Consider the following 14,331-nt stretch of genomic DNA (forward strand, 5'->3'; position numbering starts at 1 on the left):
ACCTTTGATAGTAGTCGCTGGCTGCGTTTAACGACTGATATTTTAATGAGCAGAACTTAGTTTTTTGTGGCGTGAAAATGTCTGCTTTTCTGGTTAATGTGACTCACTGGAAGAACCAAGAACCATCCACCTGGAAACAATGGTACAATAGTACGCTTATGGGGCATTATGTAATGGAACAATCTAGGCCATGAACTCAAGAGAAAAAAGGAGGAATTTGAGGCCAGATGGATCCCCCGCCCCCATTATACAACATTTGAAATAAGTTAGTAGGCTGGAGGGTTTGGAGACAGGGACCGAAGATAAAGGGGTGTAACCACCGCAGATTAAATGGGAGCGGAGGGGCGGAAGGCAACACATGTCCGTTCAGGTCGCATCTTGAGTTTTTATTTTCTTTGTGTCAGGCGTGTGTTTCAGTTACAGTCATACATCGGTATACGACCGCTTTGGAATACTTAGAATTTGGTATACGTCGTGTTTTGACGAGAAAAAATGTCTTGGGATACGACGTCTTGCTTGGGATACGACGCGCTTGCAAGAACTTGTATGGATCGGGATGAGTCACCGCGTACCCGCGTATATCCCGTTCACGACTGAAACAAAGCGCCGCTCCTCAGTCTGCCTGTACAGTAGATTTCGTTCAGTGCACAACCCTTGCTATAACTCTCTGTGAATTTTCACGTGTTTTTTGTCATTTTAACGTGAAATTTTTGCGAATTCATTCAACTCCTCTCAGCAAGGTAAAATGATGTAAAATTTTATTTTTATTTCAATTTATTTTTATTTATGTATGCATTTTAGTAATAAGTAGTGTAAGTTATTTTATACAACCCCATTAATGTATAATATGCCATATAAAATATAATTTCTTATACTCTGGAATGGATTATTTTCTTTCCCTTTATTTCTCATGAGAAAAATTCGTTTGGTATACGTCATTTTCGGTATAAGCCCTACCTAGCTCAGTGGGACTTTACCTCGTAAAATAAAAAGTCTAGTTTCAGTTTAGTTAATTATTTCAATGAAATAAGTAACTACTGTAGCAGCAAACTTGTCAGTTCCTTGCAATTCATTTCGAGCTGCCGAGAGAACTGATTCACTCCTTACAGACGTCTTTCTTGAAAATCTTTGGTTTATAACTGGGCTCCCTCACCTGCGGCTACGTCTGCTGTGGGTCGCCATGTGAACCTTGAGGTTCGATGGATCAGAAAAACTCTTCGTGCACACGGAGCACTCGTGCGGCCTCTCTCCCGTGTGGGTCATCATGTGACTCTTCAGGGCTGTCGAGTGCCTGAAGTCCTTCTCGCACAGAGGGCACTTGTGCGGCCTCTCCCCCGTGTGGACCCTCATGTGATACTTCAGCGACGTCAAGTACCCGAAGCCCCTCTCGCACACAGAGCACTTGTGTGGCTTCTCTTCGTCGTGAGTGGCCATATGATGCTTGAGGTACGACGGGAGTAAGAAACTCTTCCCGCACACGCAGCACCGGTGTAGCCTCTCACCCCCCATGTGCGTCATCACGTGGCTCTTCAGTTCTGATGGGCGGACGAAACCCTTCCGGCACACGGAGCACTTGTGGAGCCACTCCCCGGTGTGACTCCTCACGTGGCCCTTGAGTTGCGTCGACTTTCTGAACTCCTTTCCACACGTCGGGCACCGGTGCGGCCTCTCGCCCGTGTGGATCATCATGTGGCCCTTGAGTGTCGACGGGCGGGCGAATCCCTTCCCGCACACCGGGCACCGGTGCGCCTTCTCTCCGGCGTGCGTGGCGGCGTGGTTTTGAAGGGTGGACAGGCGGCCGAAGCCCTTGCCGCACACGGAGCACACGTGGGGCCTCTCGCCCGTGTGGATCATCGCGTGGGCCTTCAGCGAGAAAGGGCGGCCGAACCCCTTCCCGCACACGGAGCACTTATGCGGCTTCTCTCCCGTGTGGCTCATCGCGTGGTTCTTAAGATCCGACGGACGAACGAAGCTCTTGCCGCACACGGAGCAGCCATGCGCTCTCTCTTCGGTGTGAGTTGTTGTCGTGGTTGTCCTGGCAGTTTTTGCATGGGAGGGCGTTTTCAGGCCACCGTTCACGACCCTTCCTGTGACACAAACATTCGGGCGTTAACACATTTTTTTCCCGATTGGCGTCACATCGTGAGACAAATAATCAATTTTGATGCCCTCGCAGAGCACTGCACCACTTTAAATGTTCGAGAAAAGCCCACAAAAGCAACTTCCTTCGCACCACCGTACGTAGACAACCGACCACGGTAATCGGAGGTGCGGGTGGAAGGTCAACAAACTAGACACAACAGAGAGTTCTCAAAAAATAAGTTTTCAATCTAGATGATATAAAAGTGCATAACTCCAGTGGCTTCCTAATATCTTATAACCCCCTTTTAGCGCCGATTTGGTTAGCGCTCACCTCTCCAGGAATGCATCTTGAGCACTAAGCATGGTCTGCCTCTATTAGGCCTATCTAAAGGGCATCGCTGGGTATAATAATCCCTAGGCTATCAGTGACATCGGTGAACGGTTTTTGCAGTTAACGTTTCACCTCCCATAGGACGCCCATGGTTTCGACTTCACGTTACTAATGTTGACTGACGATACGTTTACGCTATGCACGTGGTGGCGCCAATTTTGGCCAATCCGAGTACTCGTAAGTGGGGGCTGAGCCGTGCCCTCAGACAATCAGCGACACTCCTTTATGAGCGGTTTAGACCTCGACTTGGCTTTGTTTAACATTGTACGTTTTCTGTTTTGTCAGTGGAAACAGCCCTCTTGCAGACTATTATTTTTCAACTCATAAGTGAATTCGATTCAGCGTTATTTCTGTTAACAGTAATTTTTGTGGAATGGACTAAAAACGTTAACCGAGGGACTTCTGCACTGAGCTGTAAAAGGGTTAACAGGCCTCACTCATAATGACCCATACACATGGAGCTCCCCTCTACACTATCGGCGGTTAGATCCTCCAAAACCACCTCGATCTCCACCACGTCGACAGTTTGGAGAGGCCTCTGTACCAGACCTTGCCCCTCGTACTGACCAAGACCCCACAGAGTTCCATCCCTCCCTTACCATCACCATCATCGTCGCCCACCTCCACTTCAATCTCCGCCACCCTTGATGATGCAGTACAGTCCCCCCGTGAGAATCGTGGCTCCCCAGATGCCACAGATGAACAATCGCCAATCAGCGGACCTTTAAGGTCGACCTCCACAATGTGCAGGTCCCTTCGATCGACCTGTCGCGTCTCTAGTTTGAGCTGAAGTTCTCGGCCATCGGCACTCGGTTTCTCTTCTTTGATTGCCAGGTTACTCCCATCAGCCTGAACTTCCTCCTCTTTAATGCGAATGTCCGTTCCTTCAGCTGAGAGATGGAATATGACGGGTGAACAGTGAACAGATTTATAAGCACAAACGCATGCTACACATTAAAACAAATCTTGCACGTAAAACAATAATTTTCACTAACCTGCTTCCGTTCCTCCCTTAAAATAATCCCCATCTCTTCTCTCTCGCCCATCCTGCTACTCCCTGCCCTCGACCCCCAGCTACGACCACACCCCAACCCCAATCACTACCCCTATCACTACCCCAACGCATATCACTACCCCAACCCCTCTATCGCGAACAGCGATGACTGTGTGGAGAACAGCTCAGCAGCTAACAGAAGCTAGAAGCAGTTCGCAACAGCAGCATAATTCTCCCTGCGCGCCAGTGGGACAAGAGAGGCGCTCAGCCTCGCACTGTGGGCAGAGAGTCGCTGCTCTCATGATCCTGTGATATCAGAATCCACGAGACCTACACTCTAGCCGACTGAAATCGCCATTGTGACTTTAGTCTTGACCACAAGGCTGTCATCCCTTCTAGTGAGACGTCTTGCCCAAAATCCTCTTGCTTTTCTTCAATTTATAAAACTAAACTGTTATTTTGACCAGGGAAGGCCCATTGAGCTGTGTAGCTCTTTTTCAGAAGCGACCTGCCCATCACAAATTATAGCTTCAACGAATTGGCTTATCATGGGGAAATGTATATCAGCCAAATACTCAAAACGCATGATTCTAAATGTGGAGGGAAAACCCGGAGGACCCGAATAAAAAAATCCACGCGACCACGGGGAGAGAGAGAGACGTGCAAACTCCAAATATACAGGAGTCAGTCGGGATCGAACCCACGGCCTCCTGTATACCAGGCGAGGTCGTTAATATCTCGCCACCTTGGCAAAAATATGATGCTTCGAGCGTCATGTATGTTCTCGAACACATGGAAAAAATTGAACATCAGAAGAATGTACAAAGCAGTATGCAGAGATGCATGCTTGGAATTATATTGAAAGAGTCACACAGTCACATGCACGAATCTTTCAAAACGTGTTTCCAAATGTCCGAGGAGATTGCATCTCCGATTCGCACGGTTGGCTACGTACGGTGCGAAATAAGTTCAACACACATACATACATTCAAGCATATAGAATGAAAACTAATTTCTTTAGAACTGCACTTTTTGTGTTTTAGATTGTCCTTCCCCTCAGCACCACCGATTACACTACACTATACACAACACTGCATACTACACTACACCGCACCTCCAATTTGGAAATGTGGCAAAGTAAGGTGCGAAAGACGTTCAGACCATTGCCAGTCTCTATTGCAGGGGTGGGGAACCTTTTTTCTGCCAAGGGCCATTTGGATATTTATAACATCATTCGTGGGCCATACAAAATTATCAACTTAAAAATTAGCCTGTTATATTTGGTCAAACATTTAATTAACTCACCCCTAATGCGATGGCTGGAACTGCTTCTCTTTGGTGAGGCGTGTGATGTTAGCTGGTATTGATGATGTTGCTACTCGCAACTGCTTTTCCAGGTGTGCTCCTAGATTCATTGACTTTCGAGTCCCGCCTGCGGTTGCCTTGGCAGGCCAGACTAAATGATTTCGCGGGCCTCATATGGCCCGTGGGCCGGACGTTCCCCACCCCTGCCCTATTGGGAGATAATACTCACAGCCATTGCAGCCTTGCGTCCCCACTTTCACTGGCAGCCATATCTTACTGCCAGGCTTCTCTTCGTCTTCTTCTAGCTTAATGCACGGCTCCATGAGCACAGAAGGGGGCTCTCCACTTCCGCTACCACCTCCTCCTCCACCACCCCCACCACGACCACCACCTCCACCTCCTCGTAGTCTGCCCCAAGGAAGACGCGGTAGCTCCTGCTGCTGCTCACCGAGACATTGCAGAGTGTGGGAAGCAACAGCAAATTGCATATCGTGTCAACCCGTACGGTTTACCCCGTATTCTTGTACAGGGACATTGAGTTTCCAGATCCATACGGCATACAGACGTTTCAATACGGGCAAAAAAAATGTCTTTGTGTTTCTCCCTTGTGATGGTACTTTGTAGGATGAATGTTAAAATGTATAAAGGCACGCGGTGACCAATAAGATCTGAATTGGTCTGTAATAAGGTAGGCACAGATAAGGGGTTAACAGGTATGAAATCACATTTGTCGTGCACGCATAACGGAGCACGACATCTTTGCGTGCAGGATAATTACAAACTATAAACTTTTTTATTTATTTTACCAGTCAAGGCCTCACTGTGCTACATTTTCTTTCGTCAGAAGCGACCTGCCCATGCAAATGACAGCTCAACAAAGTGGCTTATGACGTGGAAGTTAATAGCAGCAAAGTTAATTCTATACTCACTCATATAGAACCATAAAGACCCATACTCATGTAGAACCAGAGACCCATACTCATATAGATCCATAGAGACCCATACTCATGTAGAACCATAGAGACCCATACTCATGTAGAACCATAGAGACCCAGTCTCATGTAGAACCAGAGACCCAGTCTCATATAGAACCATAAAGACCCATACTCATGTAGAACCAGAGACCCATACTCATATAGATCCATAGAGACCCATACTCATGTAGAACCAGAGACCCATACTCATGTAGAACCATAGAGACCCATACTCATGTAGAACCATAGAGACCCATACTCATGTAGAACTATAGAGACCCATACTCATGTAGAACCATTGAGACCCATACTCATGTAGAACCATAGAGACCCATACTCATGTAGAACCATAGAGACCCATACTCATGTAGAACTATAGAGACCCATACTCATGTAGAACCATTGAGACCCACTCATGTAGAACCATAGAGACCCATACTCATGTAGAACCATAGAGACCCAGTCTCATATAGAACCATAAAGACCCATACTCATGTAGAACCAGAGACCCATACTCATATAGATCCATAGAGACCCAGTCTCATATAGAACCATAGAGACCCATACTCATGTAGAACCAGAGACCTACAGAGATTCATACTCATCGGGACCCAAACTAAAATATGTTTTTATTTTACCAGATGCCAACTGATCTGTGTGGCTCTTTCGTCAGAAGCGACCCAGCAATCACAAATGATAACAGCTCAACCAAGTGGGCTGACATCATCTCCATCATCGTCACGGGGACATTCATAGCAGCAGCCAAATCCTCGAAACGCAAGTTTAGTGGAGCAGCAACAAGGAGCAGGGGGAGGGCGCAGCAGGAGGAGGCAGCAGCAGCAGGAGGTAGCAGCAGCAGGAGGTAGCAGCAGCAGGAGGCAGCAGCAGGCAGCAGCAGGGAGCAGCAGCAGGAGGCAGCAGCAGCAGGAGGCAGCAGCAGCAGGGAGCAGCAGCAGGAGGAGGTAGCAGCAGCAGCAGGAGGAGCAGCAGCAGGAGAAGCAGCAGCAGGAGGAGGAGCAGCAGCAGCAGGAGGAGCAGCAGCAGGAGGAGCAGCAGCAGGAGGTAGCAGCAGCAGGAGGTAGCAGCAGCAGGAGGCAGCAGCAGGCAGCAGCAGGAGGAGGCAGCAGGGAGCAGCAGCAGGGAACAGCAGCAGCAGGAGGAGGAGCAGCAGGAGGAGCAGCAGCAGGAGCAGCAGCAGCAGGAGGAGGCAGCAGCAGCAGGAGGAGCAGCAGCAGGAGGAGCAGCAGGAGGTAGCAGCAGCAGGAGGCATCAGCAGGCAGCAGCAGCAGCAGGAGTGGCCCCGGCCCCGTGAGCTCCACAGCGAGAAGCCCCCCGACCTGCAGAAGCAGCAGCAGGAGGAGGCGGCTGGAGGCCGAGGGGGGCGGGGACCTCCCTGCAGGAGACGGAGCGGCTCGTGGACGAGGGAGGAGCGGATGGCGCCCGGAACTAGAACAGCGGGGGCGGTAGTCGGGGTACCGATTAGTGAACCTAAGGGGCCGTCCATAAATGACGTCACGCACCTAGGGGGGAGGGGGGGTCAGACATTTGTGACAATGTGACGAGGGGGGGGGGGGGTTGAGAAATGTGACGTCACATCAAAATGCGCAACTTTAAATAAAATATAGATGACACGTTCTACTTAATTAAATAGACTTGTTAATTAATGTTTTCTCCTACAACATCAGAGTGCAGCGCCACATTAAATACGCACTACAATGACAATAGTTTAAAGCGATTTGAAGCATGTTTTATTTGGGGTGGGGGGGGGGGGTAGGACTTTGTGACGTCATATTTGAGGGGGGGGTCTGACTTTTTGTGACGCCGTGTGACGAGGGGGGGGGGGGGTCAAAAATCGTCCAAAATCGCGTGACGTCATTCATGGACGGCCCCTTATGGCGTGACCCCGGGGTTTCATAAGCTCCCGGCTCTCGCATATGAACTGCGTTTTGTGACGTCATTTTAAGTCCGTCGAAGGCGAACGATACGGCAATCTGTTCCTCTCGGCGAGCTCGACACGAGCTCTAATCAAAGTTTCAAAAGTTTTGTTTGTGACTACGGCAATTTTGGCAACGGCGCGTGCTTGGTGAGGAACGAGAGGGTTGATTTCTGGTGGGGTCGCGGCGTTTTTGTCCGAGGTGGGACGGAGTCGCCAAAAATCAATAAATTACGATTATTCCGGACCCCGGGGTCCCGCCATAAGGTTCATTTGGAGGAAGCTCGACCCGGGACGCGAGATGGAGTACGAGCTGTTGCACTTTAGTAGAGCGTCTGAGTCCCTGGGTTGAGAAGACAATCCGAGTGTGTGTACTGTCTGTGTGTCATGTGTGTGTGTGTACGTGTGTGTGGGGAGCGGTAGTGTAGTGGTTAACGCTACGCTGCGCTACGAAGCTGGCGACCCGAGTTTGATTCCTGCTGACGGCCAACACCCAGTGACAATTATCTGAACCGGTCCTGGGCCTCTCCTAGGTCGACTCAGCCTCAAATGAGTACCTGGTGCGGAGTGTAAACATCACCACTGGGGAGACATCGGCGGTCGGGCGTGGTGCTGGCCACCCACCCCCTCGTGTACCGTTCCGGCCTTCAAAGGTGCTCGCTAACAGCACTTGCCGCCAGCAGTATTTTCAGGCGACACAGGGGATCATTGTCTTCGTCTGTGTGTACGTGTGTGTCTGTGTGTACGTGTGTGTGTACGTGTGTCTGTGTGTACTGTCCGGCAAAACTACCACCTCGTTGGTGTCGGACGGTAACGCTATGATGAGCAGTGCCTCTATAAATTAACCTTATGGCGAGAACCCGGGGCCCTATAAGCCCCTGGCTCTCGCATAAACTGCATTGCGACGTCATTTTATGTCTGTTGAAAGAGAACGATGTGGCAATATATTCCTCTCGACGAGCTCTACACGTTGCGCTAATCAAAGTTTCAAAGTTTAGTTTCTTCTGCACATTCGTTCTCGTTGCGCTTGGACGACATGACAACAGAATGATCCACGCCATGTGGGTCGCGGCGTTTATGTGCGCGGTGGGACGGAGTCGCGAAAAATAGATTAATGACAATTTTGACTTACGTTTATTCTGGACCCCGGGGTCCCGCTATAAGGTTCAAATGTCCAAATGGCCCACTTTGTTGAGCTATCAGTTGTGGTCAGGTCGCTTCTAAAAAATAAGTTAATACCTCATTGGGCTTGCTTGGTAGGATGGGGATGGTTTGTATGTGTGAGGGTGATTTGTTTACCTTTCTTGTACTTTGCACTCCTATAATATTTATATACTGTTTGTTGGTGTGATGTTCTTACCCTGTGCCTTGACTGGACGTCTGGGGAAAATTGCTTTATAGCTCATCGGATTCCTCCTGTAGTATAAATACATATCCTGATTTTGACCCGCATGTCTCGGACCGCGTCCGTGAACACAAGGCAGTTCTGAAATACAATAGGACCAATACCTCTGCCGTTGCCGATCATTGTTGTTTAAAGCACGTGGATCAGGCAGCGTGTTAGCTGTTCTGGTCCGATTAGTAGTTATACTGTCCAATGTATATATAGTCAGCCGTGGTGGTCACCACCCTAAGTCATTATCCTGATAATGTTAACAGTTACCCCGTGGTATTAGTTAATAAACGTGTTGCCTCCAAGATCAAGTGTGCGCCTCAATTGAACCCACTACATATGGATGATTCCGTGTAGCCAGTTCCATGGCTATTTTGTAAGGGAGATCCGTGGTGCGTGATCGCACGAGCAACAAAAACATACTGCCGAGAACGAGCACAGGGTCTTATCGAATATTGCACAACAATCGAGATATTTAAGGGTCATCAAGAAAACACATGGATCTAAAAAGACTGCAAATGTGTTGATATCAAGAGGCGTCAGAAAAAATGGTACAGGTGCAAGTAATATCTATATTTTAATGTGATATGGACATAAACTCACGCAAAAGAAATGCAGTGCAAACGTAACGTGAGAGCAAGAGGCACCAGAATACAATTAGGTACAGGTGCAAGTAAGCTCAAGGGAAATGAGGGAAAGTGAAGGGATGGAAATATTCTGTGAATGTGTATTCCAGAAACTTGAACGCAGCAACGTTAAAAGACATACCAAACAACTTTTGAGCAAATGTTTGTTTACGGAGGCCCCAAACACTAAAACACATACCCTCTTTTGAATGTCGGTTACTCAAACCGATTACTATCTCATGCCATATGCTGCTCATTGCCCTGTATCGACCACCTAAACCCAATGCTAATTTTCTGAGTGACTTGGCTGAATTGTTGACCCAGCTAAGCTCACTCTCCTCTGTTATTCTAATGTTTGGTGGCCTTAACGTTCATGTTGATGATCCTAATTGAAAATCTGCTCTGGACTTTTTTTCTGTTGTCGACTGTCTTGATTTATCCCAACATATTGATTTCCCCGCCCATCGCTGTGGCCATATCCTAGACCTAGTGAACTCATCAGGTTCATCTAGAAGCAAACTCCATTGCGCTGATCTAATGTTTCCTGACCACACAGGTCTGTGCTTCTCACAGCCTCTATTCATCTTGCGGCTGTCAGCTATTTTATAAATCTGTAGAGAAGTAGAATGGGGACGTGATGTCATGTGTGCCATCCAGTGCGATGACGTCACAGAACGTGGAGTACTTAAGGGAGACCCCGTGACGAAAGCGGGGTCACTGTGGGAACGAGTAGAGTGAGGGAACCAGGGACGAAGTTGTGAGTCTGGAAGGACGCCGGTGGTAGCCGATAGAGGTGCTTCTCCCTCCGGTTGGTGGAGTTGGCAAAATCTCACATTACCATACAACAACAACCAGCATTCGGCACTAAGTGGCGGTGACGTCACCACGACGCTTGTGGCAGGCTCTATGCACCTTGAGGCCACGAAGCGTCGAACGCTCGCTGGTAGGAGGTGACGGGGCAGACCCAGATGCGACAAGTCGACTGACTGAGACGACCGAGATGACTCGCTGATGCACCACCTGTGCCCCCTACTGTGCCAACTTGCTGTGCTTTAGCCACACGGCGCTCCGCCCATTGTTGTGAACGTCGCTCCTCCGCCCTCCGTTGTTGTTGGAGGACGACTGCCTCCAACTGGCCAGTAGCGTCCTTCACAAGGCTTCTCCACAGAGGCCGATCTTTATAGAACTGGTAGCAGTCATCGACAAGTCCACTCCGCTCCACATCCTCCTGTAGCACATCACTCCATCGCTTCTCTAGGCCGTGGCGCGCCCTTTTAGCCCCAACGATCCGGCCAAACAAAAGCTGTTTAGGGATGCGGTGGCTGGGCATGCGTGCTACATGGGCCAGGCCAACGCAGCCTTGCCTTCCGGAGGAGCTCACCGATGGGACTTTGTACACATCTTTAAAGGATTTGTGAGCTCCTCACAATCCAGCATGGTTAGACCCAGGATGGATTGTAGGCAGGCCAGCCTAAATGTTTCCAACCGGCGAAGATGTTCCATTAGGGGGGTCCACGTTTCGCAAGCGTAGAGAAGGGAGGAAATGACTGTGGCCGAGAAGACGTGAAGCTTCCACACAGCGTTACGCAACCAATGAAAAGATATTGCCGCTCGACTTATTCGGAGTGAGACCTCTGCTGTTAAACTGGAGCCGGTCATAATCACACTGCCCAGGTATGGGAAACTCTCCACACTTTCCACAACTGGCCCATCACCGATTGGGAATTGTGGGGGTGGAGTGTCCGATGGTACAAAATACCCAGGCAGGTGCTTAGTTTTGGTGGGGTTGATGGTAAGGCCCCACCTCTTAGTGGCACGCTCCTGTCTCAGCAGCAGCATCTCCAACTCCTCCTCTGAATGAGCAGCTATTACCAAATCATCGGCATACGTAACCTAGTTGACCAATAGGGAGCCATCCCTTGATCGCACCCGGGCATCGATCAGCCTCCCAATATATCTGTACCAAATGGAAATTCCCCCGGTACAGCTATTGAAGGCTTCACCAACTACGTGGTGAAAATAGATGTTAAATAATGTGGGAGCCAGAGGACATCCCTGTCGCACTCCAAGGTGTACAGGGAATGGCTCTGACTCCCGGCTACGTAGTTTAACCCGGGCCTGCTCACCATCATGAAGGTCCTTAATGATCGTGAGCAGAGGGTCAGGGACTCCGAAAGCACGAAGAACCCAGAGCCCAGGCCTACTGATGGTATCATAGGCCTTGACCAGGTCAATAAAGCAGAGATGTAGTTCTTGTTGGAATTCCCTACACATATGCTGTAGCAGACGGACAGAAAATATGGCATCTGTGCAGGACCGCCCTTTCCTGAAACCGCATTGGAGCTCCGCAAGCCTCTCCTCAGCGTGCCGAGCAAGGCGATGTTGAATAATCCTTGCCAGGACCTTTCCCGGCACACTGAGGAGTGGGATGCCCCTGTAGTTGTTACAGTCTGTGTGGTCCCTCTTCTTAAAGAGGAGGACCACCAGGGCATCCTTCCAATCCTGCAGAACCCGTCCAGTGGTCCAGACTGTTGTTATGATGTCATATTGGGCAGTCTGTGCACAAATGCCACCCTCCCTCAGTATTTCGCTTAGGAGATCATCTCTGCCCGGTGCCTTTCCTGGTCTCAGACTCGCCTTCAGTACTTCCTCAACAGATGGCACCTCAGCCAGCCACTCACACGGGGTGACTTCTTCCAATATTTGAGGCACCGCAGCCTCAGCAGGGTCATCCCCACTTTGTGCCATGATGTTTTCCTGGCAGAGGGATTTCCCCTCCCCCAGGAACTCACAGAAATGCTCAGCAAATCTGCAAACCTGTTCCTGGGGGTCGGAGATTGGATCACCGTTTTGTCCCCTAATGATGGTTAATAAGTATGGCGCTGCAGGTTACTTTTTTGATGGAGTTAAATAGGGATTTGTGATCGCGGGCCACTGAGGCAGACTGCATCTCCTCAGCAACCCGCGACCACCACCCATCCTTGCAGTGCCTTACGGCTCTCCGAACCTCCGACGTGGGATGCTGTAGCCGATGAGAATGGGCCTGTCACTTTTTCTCAACTATCCTGAACACCTCCTCTGTCAGCCAGGGTCTCTGGGGAGGTCTGGACCGCGTACCCAAAGCAGCCGTTGCAGCTGCATGAGTCACAGTCCTAAACCTCGCCCATTTACCCTCAACATCAGGAGGAGTGGGGGACGATGCCAACCCCAGCTGCAAGCGATGATGAAATTCTCGCTTGCAACTTTCATCAGCTGAGACCAGGCCACTTTAGGTTGGGAAGGGGTCCTGGGTGTACACCCACCACCGGAGTGGAAGAATGGCAGGCGCTTCTTACAGATGACTAGTCGAAGGTCAGAGGGCAGATCAGCTCCATGGTAGGTCCTGGTGTCAAGGACATGGGCTTGCATCTGCTGGTCCGTCACTATGTAGTCCAGCAGATGTTCTTGCTCGGACCCGGCATGCATCCATGATGGTGTGGATGCGCCGATGCCGGAAGAGCATGTTGGTAATTACAAGCCCATGGGCTGCACAAAAATCTAGCAGCCTCCCACCGTTGTTATTGAGCTGATCTGGCCCATGCCTTCCAATCACTCCAGCCCAGGTGCCAGCATCATGACCAACTCGGGCATTACTCACCCAACAAGATGACTATCACAAGGGGACACTTTAGCTAGCGCCTGTGACAGGCCAAAGAAGGCATCTGATTCATCGGCTTTGCCTGCATCCCTCCACGGATGTTCGTCTTCGGTGGGAGCATAAGTAACCACGACCACCACTCCTTGCCTCCGGTTGATGGGAAGGTGAGCCCAAAGTAGCCTGGGCCTTACAGCTTCCCACACCTCACCGCCACGCGCCCACGCCCCCTTAATCCTTTTGTTTAGAAGAAGAGCCACACCCTGTTGTTTGGCAGTCTCCTGCCCCGAGTAGAGGGCTGTCCACCCCTCATGGTGGCAGGAGCCAGAACCGGTCCACCGGACCTCCTCAATGCCACAGAGATCCAAGCGGTACCGGTCCAGCTCCCGACAGAGGAGTGGCAGCCTCTCCTCCGCAGTGAGCGTTCGAACATTCCACGTGGCCACACGAAGTGGCGTTTTGTTGTTTCTGGAGGAGCCGAGGGTAAAGATTTAATCTCCTGGCTCTGCCAATTCGGGTTTGGCCAGGAGACGCCATAGACGCCGGTCCCCTCGGGACCTCCGGCACAAGCTTATTAGTTACATATTTACGTTGTGGTTTAGTGGTAATTAATTGAAGGTGGAGGGGTTACCAGCCCCTCGCACCCGTCCAGAGCCCCCGTTTAGCCACTGTGGTGGTCACAGATGCCATGAGGGGAGAGGCCAATCGGCATTGGCCCTCCCCCCACAGCACTGTCCACGACAGAGTTGCCCGTCCGGCACCGCGAGGTAAGGGGTTGTTTTGCCAGACGACACGCACATAGAGCCACACACATGGGCTGACACACACACATGGACTTACGCACACACACAACAACCGCCATTTGTCACTAAGTGGCGTTAACGTCACCACGACGCTTGTGCCAGGCTATGTGCACCTTGAGGCCACTTGAAGTGTCGAGCCCCTGCTGACAGGTCACGGGGCAAACCCAGGTGCCACGGGTCGACTGACTGAGATGAC

General features: G+C 50.3%; 1 protein-coding gene across 1 annotated transcript; it reads right to left on the reverse strand.

Annotated features, from left to right (window-relative positions):
- Nucleotides 1–365: 365 nt before the first annotated feature.
- On the reverse strand, nucleotides 366–7,181 carry LOC133360843 (zinc finger protein 227-like). Its single transcript, XM_061579737.1, has 4 exons — nucleotides 7,084–7,181; nucleotides 5,002–5,212; nucleotides 3,073–3,363; nucleotides 366–2,087 (listed from the first exon to the last, which is right to left on the reverse strand). Exons 2-4 carry the CDS (start codon nucleotides 5,093–5,095, stop codon nucleotides 1,150–1,152), a joined length of 1,323 nt encoding a protein of 440 aa, XP_061435721.1. The 5' UTR covers nucleotides 5,096–5,212; nucleotides 7,084–7,181; the 3' UTR covers nucleotides 366–1,149.
- Between the last annotated feature and the right edge of the window lie 7,150 nt (nucleotides 7,182–14,331).

This window comes from Lethenteron reissneri, chromosome 69, assembly GCF_015708825.2.
Source record: "Lethenteron reissneri isolate LAM-NWPU_2019-01 chromosome 69, ASM1570882v1, whole genome shotgun sequence".
NCBI classification, from domain to species: domain Eukaryota; kingdom Metazoa; phylum Chordata; class Hyperoartia; order Petromyzontiformes; family Petromyzontidae; genus Lethenteron; species Lethenteron reissneri.